The sequence below is a fragment of the Aquarana catesbeiana genome, linkage group LG03, assembly GCF_042186555.1.
Source record: "Aquarana catesbeiana isolate 2022-GZ linkage group LG03, ASM4218655v1, whole genome shotgun sequence".
Taxonomy (NCBI): domain Eukaryota; kingdom Metazoa; phylum Chordata; class Amphibia; order Anura; family Ranidae; genus Aquarana; species Aquarana catesbeiana.
In genome coordinates this window covers 633,418,978-633,441,121 of record NC_133326.1, presented here as the reverse complement: position 1 = coordinate 633,441,121, position 22,144 = coordinate 633,418,978, and the positions used below count along the sequence as shown (strand labels likewise).

Below are 22,144 nucleotides of genomic sequence, written 5' to 3'. Positions count from 1 at the left end.
TTTGGGTTTATTATATAATGCTTTGATCCATGTTAAAAAGTGGGGTCCAAAACCCCATTTTTGTAATGAATATTGCATATATTGCCAGGATACTGTGTCAAATGCCCTCTTAATATCGAGAGATAGAAAACATAAAGGGATTTTCCGTTTTTTAGCAATATGTGCCAATAACACTGCCCTGCGTATATTATCGCCTGCCTGTCTATTTGGCATGAAGCCTACTTGATCTCTATGTATTAATTTTCCTATAATGCTATTGAGGCGTTTTGCTATTATTTTTGCTAATAATTTAATATCAAGGTTTAACAGAGAGATAAGCCGATAATTCACACAGGAAGTATCATCAGAAAGGAGTTTTGGGATCATACAAACAATTGCCATTAGTGTTTCTTGCCGAAAAGAATGTCCATCTAGAAGTTTGTTAAAAGTTTCAGTGAGAATGGGAGAGAGTATTTCTGAGAATGTTTTATAGTATAAAGCCGAGTAGCCGTCTGGGCCTGGTCTTTTGTTAAGTTTTAGGTCTTTTATGGCGTTAGCAACTTCATCTATAGTTATAGGCTCATCCAAACTGCTTTTTTGATTCTGAGATAACTCAGGTAAGGTTATTTTTGAGAAGAAGGATTCAGCCTCTGTAGGATTAAATTCATTGTTTGTCTTGTATAAAGTTGCGAGATGTGAGTGAAATTTATGGACTATTTTAACTGGATTACAAGTGTAAACATTTTTTGATAATTTCAATCGTATTGGTTTGAAAGATTTGTTAGTTGAATTTAATGCCCGAGCCAAATATGTACCTGGTTTGTTTGTATTCATGTAGAAATTGTGTTTGGAGCGTTTGAGGGATTTATCAACTGACTCAGTGAGAAATAGATCGTATTCCAATCTAGATTTTTCCAGATGAGATTTTGTACTCTGAGATGGATTATCTTGAAATGATATGTAGGCTGCATTAAAATTGAGTTCTAGTTTTTTTGCTAGATTTTTGCGTTCCCGTTTAAATAGTGCCATTTGTCTTTGTATTGTACCACGCAAGACAGGCTTATGAGCTTCCCACAGTGTTATTGGGGAGATGTCTGTTGTATTATTAATTGATATGTATTCCTTTAAAGCTTGTTCAATGGCCATCTGATGTAGTGGGTGTTTGAGCATTATGTCCGGTAAGTACCACGTTGGGTCATGCGCTTTTGGTATGGCTGAGGCTATAGTAGTGTATACTGCATTATGGTCAGATCACGGAATCGGAATTATATCTGATGCAATAATTTCTGGTATCATTCCTATTGTTAGAAAAATATGATCTATTCTGGTGAAGGTTTGATGAGGGTGCGAGAAATAAGTGAATTTCTTTTTCATTGGGTTACTTTCTCTCCACGAATCTACCAGATTGTATTTGGAAAGAAGTTGAGAAAAAGGTAATCTAGAGGTTATTTTGGATGGTGTAAAAGGTGATTTATCTAGAAATGGGAGGAGGACCTGGTTCGAATCCCCACACATTATCACTGTTCCTTTTTTGTGTGTATTAATCACTTGTAATATATGTGAGAGGAATGGTGTAGGTTGTTTGTTAGGAGCATAGTAGGAAATCACCGTGATTGCTGTATCCATTATATAACCCATGAGTATCAGGTATCTACCTTCTGGGTCTTTAATTTCTGATGATAAGGTGAATGGTGTGGATCGGTGAAATGCAATTAGAGTTCCCCTTTGCTTGGTACAGGCAGAAGCCGTGTAAATTTGTTGATAAAAAGGAGAAATATATTTTGGAGTAGAATCTTTGGTGAAGTGTGTTTCTTGGAGGCATACTATGTGAGCCTTCTTGTTATGGAAAGTACGGAAGGCTTTGGTCCTTTTTTGAGGGACATTTATTCCCTGAACATTCAGGGAAAGTATATTTAGTGGTGCCATGGCAATAGATCAAATAGTTTTGACTTACTTTTTGTTATGCAGAGCTGACTGCGCAGATCAACCTGTGTGGACTGAAGAGATGAATAGATAGAAAAGAAACCAGTGAATTCTGGAGTAAAGAGTAAACAAAAAACATATGAGATTAGATGATACATTGTATAAATTATTTTTTGCAAGTAATCACAATTTACCCGTGAAAGAGAATAAATATCTCTCTCAGGGGAATAAGTGCCTTCGTCACACTCCCACATAATATGGTTGGGAGAATGAGGAGGGCTAATGGGGGTACACGGATCTTCCGCTTACAGGAGAGAAGTGCTATGTCAAAAGACATCAAAATGATGTTTCATTAATTGGAGTGCAGAATATAGTTTTTGTTGAAATTATTTATTCCAGGGTGGTTGTATATGGTTAGTCTTGCCCTAGGCTAAATAATTCAGTTAGAAAGGTACTGTTAATAACTTTGGTATTGATGAAGATAGTTTGAAATATTTTGGGATTTTAACCCTTTTAGAGTAAACAATTACATATTTTATTCATATGTAACTGTTTAGATATGTTAACTCATAAAATTGAGGTTGTATTGCTTCAGATTAGAATAAACAAAAACATAATTCTAGGAACTAGTTAGGTAATAATATATTTGTTTTAAGAAAAGAAAGAAAAAGCTTCCATTACTTCTGGATTATTGAACATATTTGTCCTAAAAAGTAATAAATCTATTGTTATTACCTGATAATATATAACTGAACAAGAATTTCCTTATTTCACTTATATATTCTAAGGCTATATGAATCAGAAGTAATAAGAAATATAACTGGAATGTAACATGATCCCACACAGTGTGTGACTATCAGAATGCAGTTACATTCAGTTATAAATACAGGTTTTTTATAGAGAACCATCTCTTAGTATAATAAATGAAGAGATATCAGGAATTAGGATGTCAGTCCATTGAATCTTCTTGGTCCATGGATGATGTGGCATAACGGACTCTTTTGTGAGAATGATGATTCCCATTTTGTTCTGGAATTTTCTGGGTGCTGCCTGAAGGTGAAGATGATGCCATTCTTCTGCGTGTGGGAGTGTTGCTGCTTGTGGGTTCTGTCAGATTTAATTTTAAAAGGGTTTGTTGTAGTTCATCTGCTGATCTGCTTCTGTAAATTGTACCTTGGTGGTTAAATCTGACTGAAAAGGGGAAGCCCCATTGATACATAATGTTGTGGCGTTGCAGTTCCATTAGTTGGGGTTTCATGGATCGTCTTTTAGTAATAGTAAGTTGGGATAGGTCAGCAAAAATTTGATAATTGTGTCCTTGAAAATTAAGTTCCTTTTTTTCTCTTGCAGCAATTAGTATTTGTTCTTTCGTTCTGTAATAATGAAATTTTGTGATTATATCACGTGGGGGTCCATCTTTCTTTTTGGCTGTGAGGGCTCTGTGTACTCTGTCCAGTTCTAAACGTTCAATAGGGATATCTGGCTTTAGTTCTTGTAATAGAGCAGTAATAGTAGATTGCAGGTCTGTCACAGTTTCAGGTATTCCCCTTATGCGCAAGTTTGAACGTCTGGCTCTATTTTCGTAATCTTCGAGCTTAGTTTGAAGTATTAAATTCTCTTTTTTTAATTGTTCCAATTCTGTTATATTTTCTTGGGTTGTAATTTCAATTTCATCCATTTTTATTTCTAAGTCTGCGGTGCGGTTTCCCAGCTCTCTTATTTCTTTGGTTAGGCTTTTTGTTATTTGGTCTGAGGTTTGTTTTAAAGCCTTATGAAGCATCTTTTCAAATTGTAATAATATTACTGGGGATACTGAGGAGGCTTGTGGAGAAGTTTGTGAGAGGATTTGTTCTGTATCTGACTCAAATGGAGAGTCTTGCTGTGACATTTTCTGTCTGTGAGAGCGCCCTGATGCTGTATCTTGTGAGGTGACTGGAGCTGCTTCAGCTGCAGTGAGTGCCTGTGAGCTCTTTGTGAGGTGATTTTTATTTCTGCCACGGTTTCTTCCCAGTACCATATTTCCTTCCCAAACTTTCACAGTTTGTTCCCTGGGGCAAAAAGGTTCAAATGGATACCTTTTGAGCCTGCAGGCTCCGCTTTGTCCTTCTCTTCTCTCCTCAGCGGTGTGGAGCTCTAACAATGCATGTCTGCTCCACTAGGCTCCGCCTCCTGCCCCGTCCGTCAGATTTTCAACCGAAAAAGTCCGCTGCAGGTCCGATGAAGCCCCCACACGGTGGAATTGTCCGCCAGACTCGGTCCGTCGGACCAGTCCGGTCCAAAAGTCTGCTCGTCTGTACGCGGCATTAGTTGTCACGGAAAGCTTGTGAAGCTGTAGTAAAGAGCTTAAAATGGATTTTAAGTATGGACATTCCTTTATTCATAATTATTAATGTCTATAGCCAGGGATGAGTAGGCCTCTGGCCAGGAGTTGGAAACAATTTGGAGGGGGGTTCCATCAACAACAGGTGGGTATCTGTCCTAAGAGGCGGGGCACCAATTTGGCACCAATACCTAGCCAATCATAGGGGTTTTAATCCTTCCTTGCTCTTCTATTTTCTAAAAAAAAGTATTGGTTACACAGGAAGGAAATTCACCTCTTAGACAGTTGTCCCCAAAACAAGTGTCCCCATTGGAAGATTTCCCTGTAATGCATGTTTTGGTGACATCTCTAAAATTTTGGAATTTGGAATGGTGGTCACCAGTACAAATAGAGTTAGCGAAGGCAAGGAGAGCAATAAAAACCTGACAGAAGGCCCAATCCTTTCTCTTTCTATCCAAAACTGAAAAAAAGGTTTTGCTTAGAGGTGCATTTTAAATAAACAGCTTTGCACCACATTTACTATATGTAGAATTTATAAATAGGTAAACAGAAATGGTCCACATAGTAAACTTCCTGCAATGTTTTTCACTTTAAAGTCTTTGTTTAATTAAATCCAGTTAAAATAAATCTTTTCTATTAAATCTTTGAATTAAACAATATATTTGTTAAAACACAATTCATGGGATGTGGTATTCTACAGTTTTTTATACCCAAATGTCTTCATTTGTAAAATCTGAAGGAAAGGATCACACCTCATACTTCATTGATTCATTGATTTTTAATGTCACTCATTTGTTTTGTGCTCTCACCTTTGTGCATATTCCTTTGTCTTTTTCCCACAGTCTTCTGACATTCAAGGCTTTGTCTCAGCTGTTTATATTGGGCTGTACCTGGATTTTCGGTCTCTTCCAGTTTGGGTCAGGCTCCTTGGTCATGTCCTACATCTTCACCATCTGCAACAGTTTCCAGGGATTGTACATCTTCTGTGTACACTGCCTACTCAACCGCCAGGTCATGTGACACATTCACCTGTTTATCATGTCTCATGATGCAAATGATGCTTTGTTGCTAGATCTCTGTAAAATAGCCCTAACAGTGTTAATTTTACATGAACAGGTATGGAAAGAGTATATGAGGGGATTCCGTAGCTTCCATTCTAAGAAGTCAGAGACGGAAGAAACAAATTATGGCAATACAATGCCTACAACATTAAAGTCGGTAAGTTCTCACTTTCATTTATTTTCATGTTTTTTGTGTAAATTACAGAAAAGAGGTAATTACATGTATTATAACAAGAGATAAAGATAGGTTAGTGTACTGAATGCATCCCAATACAAGCAATTTTTGGATCAATAAAAAGCTAATGAATTTAATTAGATGTAAACATTGACATTAACAACACAAAAAGCAGTGTGTGGTTTAAGCCAGCCAATACAGCACCTAGGACTACCTAGGACCAATGTCAGTGCACAGTGTGGATGAGATTCTAGTATTAGTGCAGAAGCACCTGCTGAAATACAAGAGGTAGAAGAGCACAGGGCTTTTTTTCAGCGGGAAAGCGGGGGAACGCAGTTCTGGCACCTCCAGCACTGAATGTATGTAATAGCATGGGGTGTGGGGTGTGCCGGAGGGTCTATTGATGTTGGCTGCTGGGGGATCTATTGTCACTGGTGGGGATATGATTTTGTGTGAGGGTCTATTGTTGCTGGGGGGTCTTATGTTGCTGGAAGGGATCTACTGTTGAAGGAGGGGTCTATTTTTACTGGCTGCTGGAGGATCTATTGATGCTGGCAGCTGGGAGATCTGTTGTTACTGCTGGGAGGGGTCTAATGTTGCTTGGGTGGATATTTTGTTACTGGGTGTGATATTTTGTAGTGGGCAGTTTACTGTTGCTGCAGGGAATCTATTGTTGTGGTGGAGACCATTGTTGCTGGGGGAGTTTATTGTTGTGTGAGGATCTATTGCTGGGTTTTTATTGTTGCTGACTGCAGGGGATCTATTTTACTGTTTTTCTTTTTATCATCAACATGTTCAATACAAATGATTTAGCACCACAAAATGATACTTGGTTCTGTATTCTCTAAAAGGGGCAGTACTGGTAGGTGGGTAGGGGGTGGAATCAAGGGACGGTGGTCAGAGGTGGGTAGGGGGAAAAGACAAGGGGTGACTCAGACGGGGGGAGTTCCTGCACCTATTCTCCAAGAAAAAAAGCCCTGGAAGAGCATGATGGTCATTTCCAGCATTTTAACATGGAAACACCATGTTCCAGCACCTCATTTGCTCCTGAATTTAAATTTTAAATAAATGTTTTGCAGTTTATTAAAAAAATTTGTTGCACAGTGTTTTACGAAGAACCCTTACTTCTACTTGCCAAGGCTTGGGTATGGACACCAAGAGATATTACAAAATTTGAAAATTTGAAAATTCTTGAGAATAAGACTTACTATTGGCTTTGGAAATATACAATTTTGCTCTCCAACTGGTCCACAATCCCATATCAGTACATTCCCGCTTTTTCAGATCCTTTACCCAGATCCTTCTATGAAGTAAGATAATAAGGGTCAGTGCCTTCCAAGCAGTTGTGGACAGACAGTGCAGCTGCAGAAGGGCCCTTTGGGAATGATAAATTAATTTATACAAGAAGTGGGTCAGATGGTACTTGGACCCCTTCCATTGTCATCTAGGCCTGGACAAAGCTCACTTCTATCTGGCTGTCAATGAACACACACTGAATAAGTGTGTTTATTTGGCAAGTATTTTAAAATGGGGTGACAAAAATGGGGTTAACGCAGGAACCCTTTGGTAACTCTGTCCACTACTGTTCTCAACTAATATCCAAAACAGTGTAAAAAAAGTAGGCCTCTTCTAAACCAATTGTCCAAAAAGGAAAACTGTATCGTTGGTACAAGTTGTCCTTTAAAGCAGGCCATCACCCCCTAAATGCAGCCTTGAGAACCTTGAGAAATACCTTCATCTTTGATCCAGGGTTCTTTACTGTGAATCCCTGCCCAAAGCTGCATCTTTATCTTGCACATGTGTGCCCCAAGGAAGAAGACACTTCTCTGGCTAGGGCTGCAGAGTGAAGAACCCTAGATTGAGGACAAAGATAAGTAGTTCTTCAAGTGGTCTACACACCTGCATGTCTTAGAGGACAGCTTGTATCAAAGGCACAGTTATCCCTAAACCTTCTACACACCTAATCACAATGTACCTGATGAATCCCTGGAAAAATTCAAAAGAAGACAAAGCTCATATAATGTATTCCTTCTAGGTAGGTGAGATATGGAATTTGTGAATGGTTTTGTCAAAGCACAACCAACTATAGTACAGGTTTTTGTACTTAAAAAGGAAAGGACTGCCAGTTAGATTCCCCAGGGTGCCCAACTTGTTTGGCGACTAAAGGAAAACACGTGTAAAATTATTGGAGAAGGGGTACAATCTTTAATTAAACAATCTTTAAACAAGCAAAGAAAAATGTATGTATAAAAAATGTATTAATTGAAGATTGTACCGCCAGTTTGAAAAGGGCAAATACAAGGCATGCAGTCCCATTCTGCAAAACTAAAGAGAGTTCTTGCAATTTCTGAAAATGGGGAGATGGGAAGTCTCAGTAATGGCAAGCTGGTAATACAAGGATGGGGAAGACGTCATCAGCTCTATAGCAGTAACAGAATGTGGGGGTCAACATTGACTTTTTGTAATCCTTATGCTGCTAGCATTAGTAAATAGATAGGAAAGTATATTATATTTACTTGTTTGAAACTTTTTTTTTACATTTCTTCTGTTACTTCCTGGTTCCCATGTCTAGGCAAATGATGTCATACATTCCAGGACTCTTCGGGGGGAGGAGAGGTTTTCTCAGCTAAGCACACACTCCTCGCTGCAGGGCTGAGCTAAGGGCAGATGGACAAATGAATTAAATAGTGTTTTTGGTTTGTGGTGCTCAGGTCAGCTCTATTGCGTGAAACAACGTACCTGTACGTCAATTTGTGCAATAGACACTGGGGGGGGGGGGGCACGCGTGCGCTGGTGGAGGTGGGATAATGCGCTGATTGGACACAGGAGATGCCAATCAATGGGTCCAGTGGATCTGATGTCTGCCGGTCATCTGCGATCATTCCCCGGAGAGGCAGAGCGGTGATCTGCCTATGTAAACAAGGCAGATCGCCATTCTGACAGGGAAGAAGATACAGACCTTGTGTTCCTGCTAAGCTGGAACACCGATCTGTCTTCTTCCAGTCAGAGCAACCCCCACACAGTTAGCAAGCACCAGCTAGGACTACATTTAACCCTTTGATCGCTCCTGATATTAACCCTTTCCTTGCCAGTGTCATTAGTACAGTAACTGCATATTTTTAGCACTGATCATTGAATTAATGTTCCCAAAAAGGGGGCAAAAGTGTCAGTTAGGTGTCGGATTTGTCTGCCGCAATTTCGCAGTCCCGCTAAAAATCGCTGATCGCCGCCATTACTAGTAAAAAAGAAAAAAAGAAAAGAAAAATGCCATAAAATTATCACATAGTTTGTAGACACGATAACTTTTGCGCAAACCAATCAATATACGCTTATTGAGATTTTTTTTCACCATATGTAGCAGAATACATATTGGTGAAGAAATTTCTTTACATTTTTTTATTGGATATGTTTTATAGCAGAAGGTAATATATATATATATATATATATATATATATATATATATATATATATATATATATATATATATAATTTTTTTTTTTTTTTTTTTTTTCAAAAGTGTCGCTTTTTTTTGTTTATAGTGCAAAAAATAAAAACCGCAGGTATGATCAAATACCACCAAAATAAATCTCTATTTGTGGGGGAAAAAAAGACATACATTTCATTTGGGTACAGCTTTGCAATTGTCAGTTAAGGTAACACAGTGCCGTATCGCAAAAACAGGTCTGGTCATTAAGGGGGGGTAAAACCTTCCAGGGCTGAAGTGGTTAACTACAGCAAAGAAAAAGCCCATATACATTGCTGATTACAACAAATACATAAGGGATATTGTCTTGTCTTACCAAGTTCTAAAACTTTACCTGGTCCTCCTCAAATCGTACATCTGGTATGAAAAGCTGGGCATATATCTCATCCAGATGGAAATGTACAATTCTCATATTTTGTACAAACAGGCGGGCAATACAGACGAAACCTTTCTACGCCAGGAAAAGATTTATGAGAATCTCTTGTGTCGTCAAGCTGGCCCCACATTTCCACTGGAATCAAGATATACGGACGCTGCCAGAGCGACCCTTTGTGGCTCCAATTGCCATAACAGCAAACATAACCCCAAAGAAGGTGCCATGTTTGTTCCAAGCAAGGTAAAAGAATGGACATACATTCTTTTTTGTCCCGATTGTCCTTCTCTGCCAGCTTTGTGTCTTGATGACTGCCTCAAAACGTATCATACAAAGGCATACATTTAATTCTCAGCAACTTTTAAAATATATTCTCATACAGTATTTTACATCTCTTCCTTTTACTTAGCCTTGTGGAGCCCTAAAATGTTATCGTTAAAATATATCTCTAACCAGAACACTTATTTTTGTCTTGTATAGACTAGAGAGTGGTAACATTCCTGTAACCTTCTTTCTTTTGTTGCAATTTGGGGAATTTTTCATGTTACAGAGATACAATGGGAAGTGATACAAAATCTCTCTACATTCAGGGGAATCCTCTCCGACACAACTGTACCCAGAACATGTGTCCCCGTTGGTAGATTTCTCTTCACCGTGGCCATTGTTAAAGCTGTACTTTGGGCAGAAAATTATATTTATCAGTAGCAACAAAGGATGTAAATCTACCTGCATCAGATGCCATTGTAAACCTGTCTGACAGCCAGTTAGAGCTAACATGTGTTGGACACAGAGATGTCTACCTTGTAATAATTATTCCCATACTTTTTTGGGGTTGTAGATTAGTTCCTATTGTGTAGTAGAAGCGATTGTAGAATCTCCATTATAAAGTCTTTCTGTGTGGACTACAGTCCACTGAGGATTATTGCCCTTTTACTGCAACAAACAAGAAGGAATCAGTATAGGAATCTTGTCTACAGAAATATGGGAGCTTCTGGAAGCCCAGAGACAATTCGTGGAGGACACCCAACCCATGCATTAATATTTGCGTAAAGCTATATTATGAGTCTGTCTTGGATGAATCAACAAATAGTAATAAAAGGGATAAAATACTAATCTCCTCTAAAGAAAATTATAATGCTTACAGTGCATTATGTGACCATTCTCAACCAGGGTTCTTCCAGAGGTTGCTAGGGGTTCCATGAGCTGTTGCTGATGTACTTCCTGTCTGCTGGTTCCTGCATAATTCCAGGGCCAACACCACTTGGCAGAGCCAGCTGCATTACACCAGACATCATAACAGCTCTTTAAGGGTGGTAGTCTGACCATGACCGTAAGCAGGGCTTTCTTCCATCTGGCCACCAATGTAAGGGGCATTCTTCACTGAATTGATTTTAGCAGGGGTTCCCCAAGGCCTGAAAAATATTTCAAGGGTTCCTCTAGGGTAAAAAAAGGTTGAAAAAGGCTGGGCTAGAGGTTCAAAACATACATACATGCCTTTTATTCATATGTATTTGCCAAATGTTATTGCTACCTGCATAAATCACTGCGTAACCAGACAGCTATGGCCCGCTGTGCTTCTGAGCCCCAATGAAATTGTGTGGTAAATAGTGCCTATAGTTACACCTCTGATAATAATATGTTCTATTGCAGAACCAAGCATCAGCAGTAACACATCTGTAGAGGAAGTGATTGCCTACCCTAGAGAACCTTGGAATTCTTCACTGCAGCATATGGACTATCCAAAACCTAATCCTTTCGTAAAATTGATCATTGTGAACTATGTTGGGAAAAAACCTTTCTTGGACTGTAAGAACTACAAGAAGTTTTTGTGGACACATGAGCAGTGAACTGAAGGACTGACAACCATTGATGGGACCAAAAGGAAGTGAAGAGTGTCAAGCAGTATTTGCTTATATTGCACATATGCAAGCAATGGTCCATGTAAATGACAGCACCACTTTATGGTATGTGCCTAGGGCTATTAAATATGTACTTTTTATATAAATGCAGCAGCACCAGAAAATATTGGACCTCTGGTAGTTACAAAACCTCCAGGTTACCTGTCTGGGTTCGGTGGAGTCACGCCAGTGTCTGGTTTAAATAACTTCAATGGCTTGCCAGTTGATCATACACCATAATCATCCGTTGTGCAAATGTCACATTCAATGAATATGTCATACGCACATGTGCGTACAGCCATTTACATCTGTGGTTGACTGTACATGCCACCTGTGGCTTACTGCACATGGAAGATCGCAAGAAATTTTAACCCTGAGCTCCCTTGAGCCTGCAAACATCCATGTGCATGTACCCTAAAAATAAGTAAAGACAAAGGTGAATATCTATATCGAGTGTCTCTGTATTTTCAGCAACCTATAACTATTTGGTGTACTGTATATTGACACAAAGCTTATCTTTATAACCAAACATTTTACCAGAAGAATGTTCCTAAATTTGCAGGTTTTATTACAGTGGTTCTGTGACGGGTCTGCAGGGAATCTGTGGTAATTTTTTGTTATTTTTTTTTTTATAACCCTTTCATTTTTAACAAATGTCTATTGTAGATGAGTAGATTTATATGAACATTTAACAATATAAGGGCAAGAAAGAGGCATTTGAAACAATATATGGGCAATAAACTAGCAAATATGATTTAACTTGAAATTGAAAATGGTCACCTAATATGGGCAATTGTTATAAAATAAAAAGTGCAACGTTTACCCTATCAATTCTGACCTTTAAGAAATGTCTGTGACACTTACTGCTACACAGACAGGTAATTGAGTTTTAAATACAGTAGTTCTCTTCAAAGAGACAAACATTTTTGAATTTCTTGTTTAGAGCAGGTAGAGAATCAGCTTAACAATTTTAAATACCGTATTTATCGGCGTATAACACGCACTTTTTTCCCCTTAAAATCAGGGGAAAATCGCGGGTGCGTGTTATACGCCGATCCCCTGCGATCCTGAGTTGTCAGATTAAAAAAATCGCCGACCGCGATTTGAAAATGGTGCCGCCGGCGCCGAAATACACAGTGGCGGTCCTCGGCTCTTCTCGGCCACTTTCGGCTTCACTCGAGCGCCGCCCGAACCTAGCCAAGTATACTCGGCTAGGTTCGGATAGCTCCGCTCACAGTCACGCCCATCTCGAGTGAAGCCGAAAGTGAACGAGAGCCGCCGAGAAGAGCCGAGGACCGGCTCTGTGTATTTCAGCGCCGGCGGAGCCATTTTCAAATCGTGGTCGGCGATTTTGAAGCTCAGCGAGCTGCAAGGCTGCACTGGGGCAAGGCTGGACTGGGGCAAGGCTGCACTGGGGCAAGGCTGCAATTGACACTGGGGAAGGCTGCACTGACAAGGCTGCACTGACAAGGCTGCACTGACATGGCTGCACTGACATGGCTGCACTGGCAAGGCTGCACTGGGGCAGGGCTGCACTGAGAAAGCTGCAATGATGGGCATTTAAATGTATGTTTTTTTCCCTTCAACTTCCCTCCTAAAAGTTTTTTTTTCCTTAAAATTCCCTCCTAAATTGGGGTGCGTGTTATACGCCGATAAATACGGTATATTTTTTTAATGAAGGAAAAGGTAAAAAAAATTTAACAAAAACTTTACAGAAAAGGACTTTTACAAATAAGACAATACGCAACAGCAAAATAAATGGTATTAAATGTGAAAAGGTACTTAACAAAGATCACCTCATTTTTTGTCCCAGCAAATGACCCTTAGCAATCCACCATTGCTTCAATTGAAATTTAAAAGCTGTGTAATCGGCAACCACCTTTTTTGGTCCCTATAGTGGGCATTCACAAAAATGACATAATAAGTCAAAGGAGAGGAGTATGCTGAGAGGTGTTGACGTGTGTTATGAAAATGAATACTCCCCCAGTGCCACTTTTTCTAATTGTATCAGTTTTCGTAGATGCCAATATATTACAGCCTGGTTGCAACCAACCTGCACAGTATGAAATCATGACTTGATAGAGATCAAACATGATATAACCCAGCACTATTTAACTGTAGTCAGTAATAATTAGGATTTAGTAAGATTACCATATGATTACTTTTGGATAGCGCAGTATTACATTGGTATTAATTTTTCTGGCACGAGCATATGGGACGTGATCAATGCTAGCAGCTGTCCTTTAATCATCTCTAATTATCATTTGGATTTTCACATGGTAGCTCGCAAGACTTTGTATGTTTTTTAGATTGTCTTCCTCTCAGATACTTGCTAGCAGCAACCATGGATTTGTTTTCATTCTTTGATAATTGAGATATAGATTTGGAGGAATTATTTTCAGAAACGGCTAATAAAAAAAATGATATAGTGTATCTTTTTAGGAAATTAGGTCACAATATGGATAAAAAGAGCAACATATGGTGGGATATATCTACAATGGAGAAATATTTAAAAGATAACATGGTCCCTAGAAAGCTCAGATGGGATGTAATGACGATTTTGAGATGCAAACAGATAAATTAATGGAAATGTTCACTGAGAAGGGTTACCAATTAGATTTTCTCAAGACAGAGAAAGATAAAGTTAGAAGTATAGAAAGGGAACAACTTCTAGCAGATAAGGAAGTAAGTGACAGTAGTAACGACCAGATTGCCACTTTCATTGTGTTGGACTATAATTTACAAAACAGAGAGGTGGAAAAGAGCATCAGCAAATATTGGGGGTACTGAAGCAGGATATACACTTAAAGGATAGTCTGTCAGATAAACCAAGGATTGTCTATAAGCGTGCACCGAACCTGAGAGATAAACTGGTACACAACATTGTTGAGCCACCCACACCTATACCTTAGATGTTTTGGGATGTTAAAGACTTCTATGGATGTGGTAGGTGCTATAGTTGTATTAGGGTTCCAAATAATATTAGAAAGGTTAAACGTTTTGTTAGGCCAAAAACCCAGCACCCACACACGATTAGAGACTTCATCTCATGCGATACAATTGGGGCAGTATATGTTATAAAATGCCCATGTAACTTACTGTATGTAGGAAGAACTAAAAGGGCGCTAAAAGTTCGGATGGAAGAGCATATTAGAAATATCCGAAAGGGCTTCGAGAAACATCATTTATTGGTACATTTTCGGGATGTCCACAATCAGAACACAGCAAGGATGCAATTTTGGGGCATAGAAGCCCCTAAGAGACACTGGTGAGGGTCCAATTATATACGAGAGATCAGCAAGAAAGAATCCTGGTGGATTTATCAATTGGGATCCTTGGCGCTGGGGGGTGGGGGGGTTTAAACAAAGAGTTTGACCTTAAGTGTTTTCTTAGTAATAGTTAAAGGCATTACATCTGGGTCATATTTATTATGGTTGGGAATTGGGTCACAACAGATTTAAGTTGCCATTTATTGAGCCAGTGAGGGATAGAGATCTCCCATGCCCACTTAGATTGATCCAGGCAGATGATGTTTGGATATGATGCACATTAGGGCTCTTGTGATCGGTACCTGGTATGGGTTGGTACATATCCATATGTGTAACCGATCATCATCCTTTTCCCTACTTTCCTTTCATTGTTATACTTTGGAGAATGTCATCCGGGGTTAATGAGAGGTTGCAAGGTGTGTTGATAGTATTTTTAATATATGTCTTTATATTTTCTTCTATGACTTTTGTATATTGTTATGATGGTTTTACAGCTATGTAGGGCCTAGTATATAATAGCATATGTGCACTAGGTACTGGGTTATTATGTGCATGTATGTTGGTATTAGGCTGTTTTCGGCTTTTATACCTGGGCATGTAGGTTGTTTTACACATGTACACGTAGGTTGGTATTAGGCAGCTTCCGGTTAGTAGATCGATTATGCAATAAAATAGGTTGGTCTTTGATGGTACATAATTTAGGGGTGGGCTAGTGTGGATGTGCGTTTTTGTGCATACATTCACGCGCGTTGCTACACATGTATTTACCTGTCATTTATTCCACTTGAGTTGACTTATAGGTACATATGATGATGTTCTTTAGAGAATTTGGTTAAATAATACATAATGAGCTAATTACACTTTGCAGAATGATGTAGTATGTAGCGGTCTATTAGTGTATTGTTAACTGCTATTTACAGGCAGATGAGGTGGTTAGGATGTCGTTGTTTTTAATGATACTGTTTTATATTTTTTATGTATTTTATGCTAGTGACGCTGTGAAGATGTGTCCTTCTCCTTACATACCGTCTTGAATGTAACCTGTAAAAGGAATATATAAGCTATTTTTAGGCTAATGAGCGCCTTATAAGCCATTATAAACTGATGTTAATATGCCGCTGTGTGTTATTGTGCTTGGTCACAACACATGGCGTGCAGTATGGGTAATGTGGAGCTTTCTGATCTATCAGAAAATGGGCGCAAGCTTACAATAAACTATAGAATGTCCGCGGTCTGCAACAAAATGGCCGCGATGACACTATAAAATGATTGACATCTCAACCGTCCAATAGAATTCCCCCTGAGGAAGATACGTTATTTCCTGGTATTGACACATGTTTAGGAGGGGACAGGACAGTTTATGAGACAGTGGAGTGATCTCAGAGTGGGAGAAGACACACCAGTACAGCGTCTTTATATTTGTTTGGCTTGTTACAGAGTGGTGCGCTCATAGCACCTATTAAATGTGAGTACCCTAATATAGGGAATATTGTCATTTTAAATAAAACTTTTAAAACGTTAATACACTAAGCGGTTTCCTCTGTTTTCCATATGAATATTGTTGCAAGCAACCTTCCAAGGATCCAAATGCTGACCATAAACCCAGAGGTGGTTAAAAGCGTGTTTTGACCGAGCTTAGGTGCAAGGTCACACGCTCTAAGGTGAGCGCATACACCAAAGAGGGAGCACAAGAGTGGACATGAGCACTTGATTGTTTTATCATCTGCAATGAGTACCAGAAGAATCGAGTAGTTATGGATGGACTTGTTGTGATTTATGGACACAGAAAAATGTATGAATTAGTTTGGCACAAGAGCACTTTAAACATGGGTCACTTTATTTCTATATTGATTATTGTATATTGATGCACTTTTATATAGATTTATGTATATTATAGGTTGTCACTGCAATTATTGCATTTATCGCAATTATCGCACAGGGTTGCAAATTTCTCTATTTCATATGAATGCAATATGTGTATATAGTGTATGCTATATAGGTTGTTATTGGGAGCATCGCATAGGATTGCAACTGTTTATTGTTTATGATCGCAACTTTTTATCGCATAAGATTGCATTATTATGCTCACTAGATTTTTTACATAGGAATAGAATATCTCACCACTACTATTTAACTGTAGTCAGTAATAATTAGGATTTAGTAAGATTACCATATGATTACTTTCGGATAGCGCAGCATTACATTGGTATTAATTTATTTGGCACAATCATATGGGACGTGATCAATGCTAGCAGCTGTCCTTTAATCATCTCTAACTATCATTTGGATTTTCACATGGTAGCTCGCAAGTCTTTGTTTGTTTTTTAGATGATATAACCCAGACTTACAGATCATCTCAGAGATGTAATATGACCAATTCATCTTCTGTACATAGCATGGTCATGTTTTGTCTTAAATTAATTGGTATTTTCTTATACATCATTATAAACATTTATTATTAACTTAGCTCAGTCATAGCTTTAATTATAGAAATGTCAAACAGTGAATTGAATGTGACCTGGCACACACACTATAGCACACATGGCGACCTCCATCCCTAAATTAGTTTATAGAAAAAGAGAGCTGTGGGACTTTAAATGAGGCAACCGCCATGTCAGATATGGACAAAAACAACATAAAGTTGAAGTTACAGTACATGATTTATTGTTACATTGAATAAAAATATTGTATCAAATAGATAGGTGGTCACATGACTTACACTAAATATGCTGCTACATAGCATGCAATACAAATAGGAATTAGACATAGTAAATGTACATGATAAGATAAATGGGTTAAAAAAAAATGTATTATAGTAACAGGTAACTTTGGGCATCTAGTGGCACTCAACGCGTTTCCTGGCATTACAGCCACTCATCAGGAGTGTTGTAAAGTAATATACTGGAAAGGAAATGGACAGGGGTTAATGATAATGCCCTTAGAATAGGGGAGGACAGGGAGATTACATCCCAACAAGGTGGAGATAAATTGGGATACTTACTACACAGCCTCAAGGCCTGGTCCGGTATCTGCCAAGGAAGACAGGGGTAACAGGCATGATGTCTCCCCCGGGGTTGAGACGGGGGAACCCTCCAAGGACGGAGAACAGTGCCCGGAGCCCAACACGGTGGTCGCAGCATGATCCAATAGACTATGTGTGCACGAAAAGTGCATAGTATTCCTGGAAAAAATGTGTCAAAAAGTGATTAATTAAAAGTGTCTAAATAATGTGGCAAAATGTCTATGTATTCCCAAAAGGGGACTACATGAGGGGGTGTATGTGAAATAAAACCAAGTAGAGGGTAGAAAGGACATACCAAAGGAGGATGGCTGATTTCCCAGCGAAGAGGGTAACCTATGTGTAGGATCAGTGTGTGCTTTCTTGTGATTGAGTCAAGCAAATGAACCATCGGCTGCTCCAAGGCTACTATATACTCACATTCCCAGGGAGGGGCCCCATCAACGTCATGCCTGATTGCCCAATCTGCACAAGAGAGGTGGGAAGGAAATTTCCAACTGCAAGTGGGTCTCCACCCATCTCGTGCCTGGCTAAGGATGGAAAAAAGGACGTTCAATCAACGTCGAGGACACCGCCGATTGCGGCGTCAAACCACTTGCAGTTGGGAATTTCCTGTATGCAGCTGTATGTTAGTATAGGTCACTAACTCCAGCCTGAAAGATGTGTATTGTGGAACCATATATCAGACAGGCCTTTTACAAAAATTATTAACAGACCTGGATTAGGAGACATCCTCCTAATGGGTTTTATAGCATCCAATTAGTCATTCATGACTGGGCTCATTGACAGGCTGTGTAGATTCTCGATAAACACGATACTGCTAAACTTTTCGGAATCTTCTGCTAATCAAGCTTAGTAATATTTATTGTAGCCTGCTTGTCTCGAGCTGAGCCATGTTTTATTGTAGGGGTTATATGGAATGGGTCAGTTCTAGGCCTGACCTCATGGAAACAAGATTTGAATCAGATTGTTTTTTGCATACTTGTGGATTTGGAAAAATAAGGTTGGAACTGGGTTCAGTAAGACTCCCCAACCTCCTTACTCGTATAAGGTTCACCGGACCTCAATATTGACACAATCATTCTAATGTGAGGGAACAAAAGAGTGACTAGAACAGTATGTGAACAAGAAATTGACAATAGTAGCAGTACACACACATGTAGGAAGGTTCCCTAATAAGGTCAGTTATGTATGGTATACAAAGGGTTAATGGCTGGTGTTGTTGGGGTTAATTGTTTGTTGCTCCGATATGTCTCCCACTGCATGACTTACTTCCCGCTTCTGAAGTGATATATGCAGGAGAAGACCAGGCCTCCTGGCTGTCCATGTATGGGACTAGTATAGTAAAGTCAAGCTGTATTGCTTTGCAAGTTATTTCAAAGGTATGAAATGGCACCACTTAACCACTTGCTGACCACCCAATAGCAGATTTACTACTACAGGGTGGGCGCGCTGTGCAGAATCATATATATATATATATATATATATATATATATATATATATATATATATGTGATTCTGCACTTCCGGGTTTTGGGCGCGAGTGTGCGCTGCCGGCAGCTCGCTCCCGCTGTAATTTTACACAGTGGGAGCTGATCAGTGCGTTTCGCAGACCTGATCACATGCTGATCGTTCGTTACACTGACAGAATGCCAGTCTGCCTATGTAAACAAGGCAGATTGTCATTCTGTCAGTACAGAAGACATGGATCCTGTGTTTCTGTAAAGCAGGAACACTGATCCATGCCTTTCACTAGTAAAAGCACCTCCCCCACTACACTACTGAAACATTAGCTAGGCACACAGTTAACCCTTTGATTGCCCCTGATGGTAACCCCTTCCCTGCAAGTGTCATTAGCAGAGTGACAGTGCATATTTTTAGCACTGATCAATGTAATAATGTCACTGGCCCCCAAAAAAGTTTCATTTAGTGTTGGATATATCTGCCGCAATATCGCAGTCCTGCTACAAGTCGCTGATCGCCGTCATTACTAGTAAAAAATAATCAAATAAATTAATTAAAAGTATCCCATAATTTGTAGACGCTATAACTTTTGCGCAAACCAATCACTATACAGTCAGGTCCATAAATATTGGGACATCAACACAATCCTAATCTTTTTGGCTCTATACACCACCACAATGGATTTGAAATGAAAACGTGGGAGACACATATACAAACTGTTGTAATTCCTGCACTGTTCACCTGATTTGGATATAAATACCCTCAAATTAAAGCTGGAAGTCTGCAGTTAAAGCGCATCTTATTCGCTTCAATTCAAATCCATTATGGTGGTGTATAGAGCCAAAAAGAATAGAATTGTGTTGATGTCCCAATATTTATGGACCTGACTGTACGCTTATTGGAATTTTTTTTACCAAAAATATGTAGCAGAATACATATTGGCCTAAATTGATGAAGAAATTAGATTTTTTTTTTACGTTTTTTTATTGGATATGTTTTATAGCAGAAAGTAAAAAATATTGGTGTTTTTTTTTCGAAATTGTCAGTTGGTTTTTGTTTCTAGCGCAAAAAATAAAAAAACGCCATCGAAAAAAAGCTTTATTCTATTTATGGGGAAAAGGGGACAAATCCTATTTGGGTACAGTGTCGCACGACCGTGCAATTGTTAGTTAAAGTAACGCAGTGCCGTATTGCAAAAAATGGCCTGGTCAGGAAGGGGGGTAAATCTTTTGGAGGTGAAGTGGTTAAACAGCACAATTGTTCTTGAAGAGAGAGACAGAAAGGAATGTGGATCTGAAACTATATGTGATGCCAGTTATACTATATTGAAGCTGTACAAATCTGTAAATGTCATATCATATAAAATGCCTCCTCTGCCTGTGAATTGTAAACACAGGCAGAGGAAGTGATGTCACCTCCCCTCGTGGAATCCTTTTGGGTTCCAGAGCGAGGAGAGAGGACATCCAAACGTGAGTTGCACCAACACTACACTGACACAGTACACGTAGGCATACAATTAACCCCCCCCCCCCCCCCCCGATCACCCCCGATCGCCCCCTCCAGTTTACCCCTTCACTCCCTGTCACTGTGTCACCAATTGCAGTGTTCAGATTTTTCACTGATCACTGCATTGGTGTCACTTGTGACACTACTCAGCGTTAGGGTAGCTAGTAGTAGGCCCAGGTAGCTTTAGGGTACCCCCCATTAACCCCCTAATAAAGGTTTAACCCCTTGATTGCCCCCTGGTTAACCCTTTCACCCCCTGTCACCAGTGATCACCGTATTAGTGTCACGGGTGACGCTGGTTAGTTAGTTTGTTTTTTATAGCGTCAGGGTACCCGCCGTATATACCTAATAAAGGTTTAACCTCCTGATCACCCGGCGGGTGACATCAGTTTTTAGCGTCAGTTAGGGTCAGCGTCAGTCCCAGGCAGCGTCAGATTAGTGCCAGTAGCACTAACACCCACGCACACACCATACACCTCCCTTAGTAGTATAGTCTCTGAACGGATTAATTGTCAGGGCTGGGCTCAGCCCTTCCTTCTCTGAGCTGGCCGCACAGCTGTCGGCTAATTGCCAGCTCCTATCTCTCCACAGTTACTCATCTGTTGATGATATCCTGCTCGTCAGTCCTGCCTACTTAAGCCGTCCAGCCCAGGGGATCTCTGCTTTCGCCTTAGTCAACATCACAGAGACTATCACCTACATTCCTGTTAAAAGACTTGCTTGGCTGACATCCCTTCTGGCTCCAGATCCTGCTTGCTGTTCTACGTTCATCTCCAGCTCCCTGAGGTTTGGCTTGTCTGACTATTTGTTCCGGTTCCTGAACTCTGGCTATGTTTTGACTACATTTGTTCTATTTACTTTTATTATTAAACAAGTGTGTTTTAACTGTACTTCTGTCTCGGTCTGATTTCATGGTTTCTGACATTAATATCTTTGATCTGATCAGATTTATATTAGTGTCCACAGTAGTTTAGGGTTCCAAAAAATGCAGCGTTAGCGGGATCAGCCCAGATACCTGCTAGCACCTGCTTTTAGCCCCTCCGCCCAGCCCAGCCCAGCCCACCCAAGTGCAGCATTAAGCAATCACTGTCACTTACAAAACACTAAACACATAACTGCAGCGTTCCAGGCCTGATCCTTGCGAACGCTATTACCCTGTACACACGATGGAATTTCTGATGGAAAATGTGTGATAGGACCTTGTTGTCGGAAATTCCGACCGTGTGTGGGCTCCATCACACATTTTCCATCGGAATTTCCGACACACAAAGTTTGAGAGCTTGCTATAAAATTTTCCGACAACAAAATCCGTTGTCGGAAATTCCGATCGTGCATACACAAATCCGACGCACAAAGTGCCACACATGCTCAGAATAAATTAAGAGACGAAAGCTATTGGCTACTGCCCCGTTTATAGTCCCGACATACGTGTTTTACGTCACCGTGTTCAGAACGATCGGATTTTCCAACAACTTTGTAACCGTATGTATGCAAGACAAGTTTGAACCACCATCCGTTGGAAAAAATCCATGGATTTTGTTGTCGGAATGTCCGATCAATCTCCGACCGTGTGTACAGGGCATATCAGTTTTTTTGGTAGTGACTGAAGCAGGTGCTCTTTTTGCCTGTGAGTCGCACTAGTAGTACCTATAAATTTAGAGGTCAAATTGCCC

The 22,144-nt window shown here is 39.7% G+C and overlaps 1 protein-coding gene across 3 annotated transcripts in view; it reads left to right on the top strand.

Annotated features, from left to right (window-relative positions):
- The window catches only part of LOC141133236 (adhesion G protein-coupled receptor E3-like), a 114,912-nt gene extending 98,900 nt beyond the window's left edge, over positions 1 to 16,012 (top strand). For 2 of the 3 annotated variants that reach the window (XM_073622492.1, XM_073622491.1), the window contains 4 exons: positions 5,065 to 5,233; positions 5,339 to 5,440; positions 9,370 to 9,558; positions 10,966 to 16,012. In XM_073622492.1, the coding sequence (XP_073478593.1) occupies positions 5,065 to 5,233; positions 5,339 to 5,440; positions 9,370 to 9,558; positions 10,966 to 10,995 (490 nt within the window). In that variant the 3' untranslated portion in view covers positions 10,996 to 16,012. The remainder of the gene's footprint in view (positions 1 to 5,064; positions 5,234 to 5,338; positions 5,441 to 9,369; positions 9,559 to 10,965) is intronic. The other variant, XM_073622493.1, reaches the window with a different exon arrangement.
- The last annotated feature ends 6,132 nt before the right edge of the window (positions 16,013 to 22,144 follow it).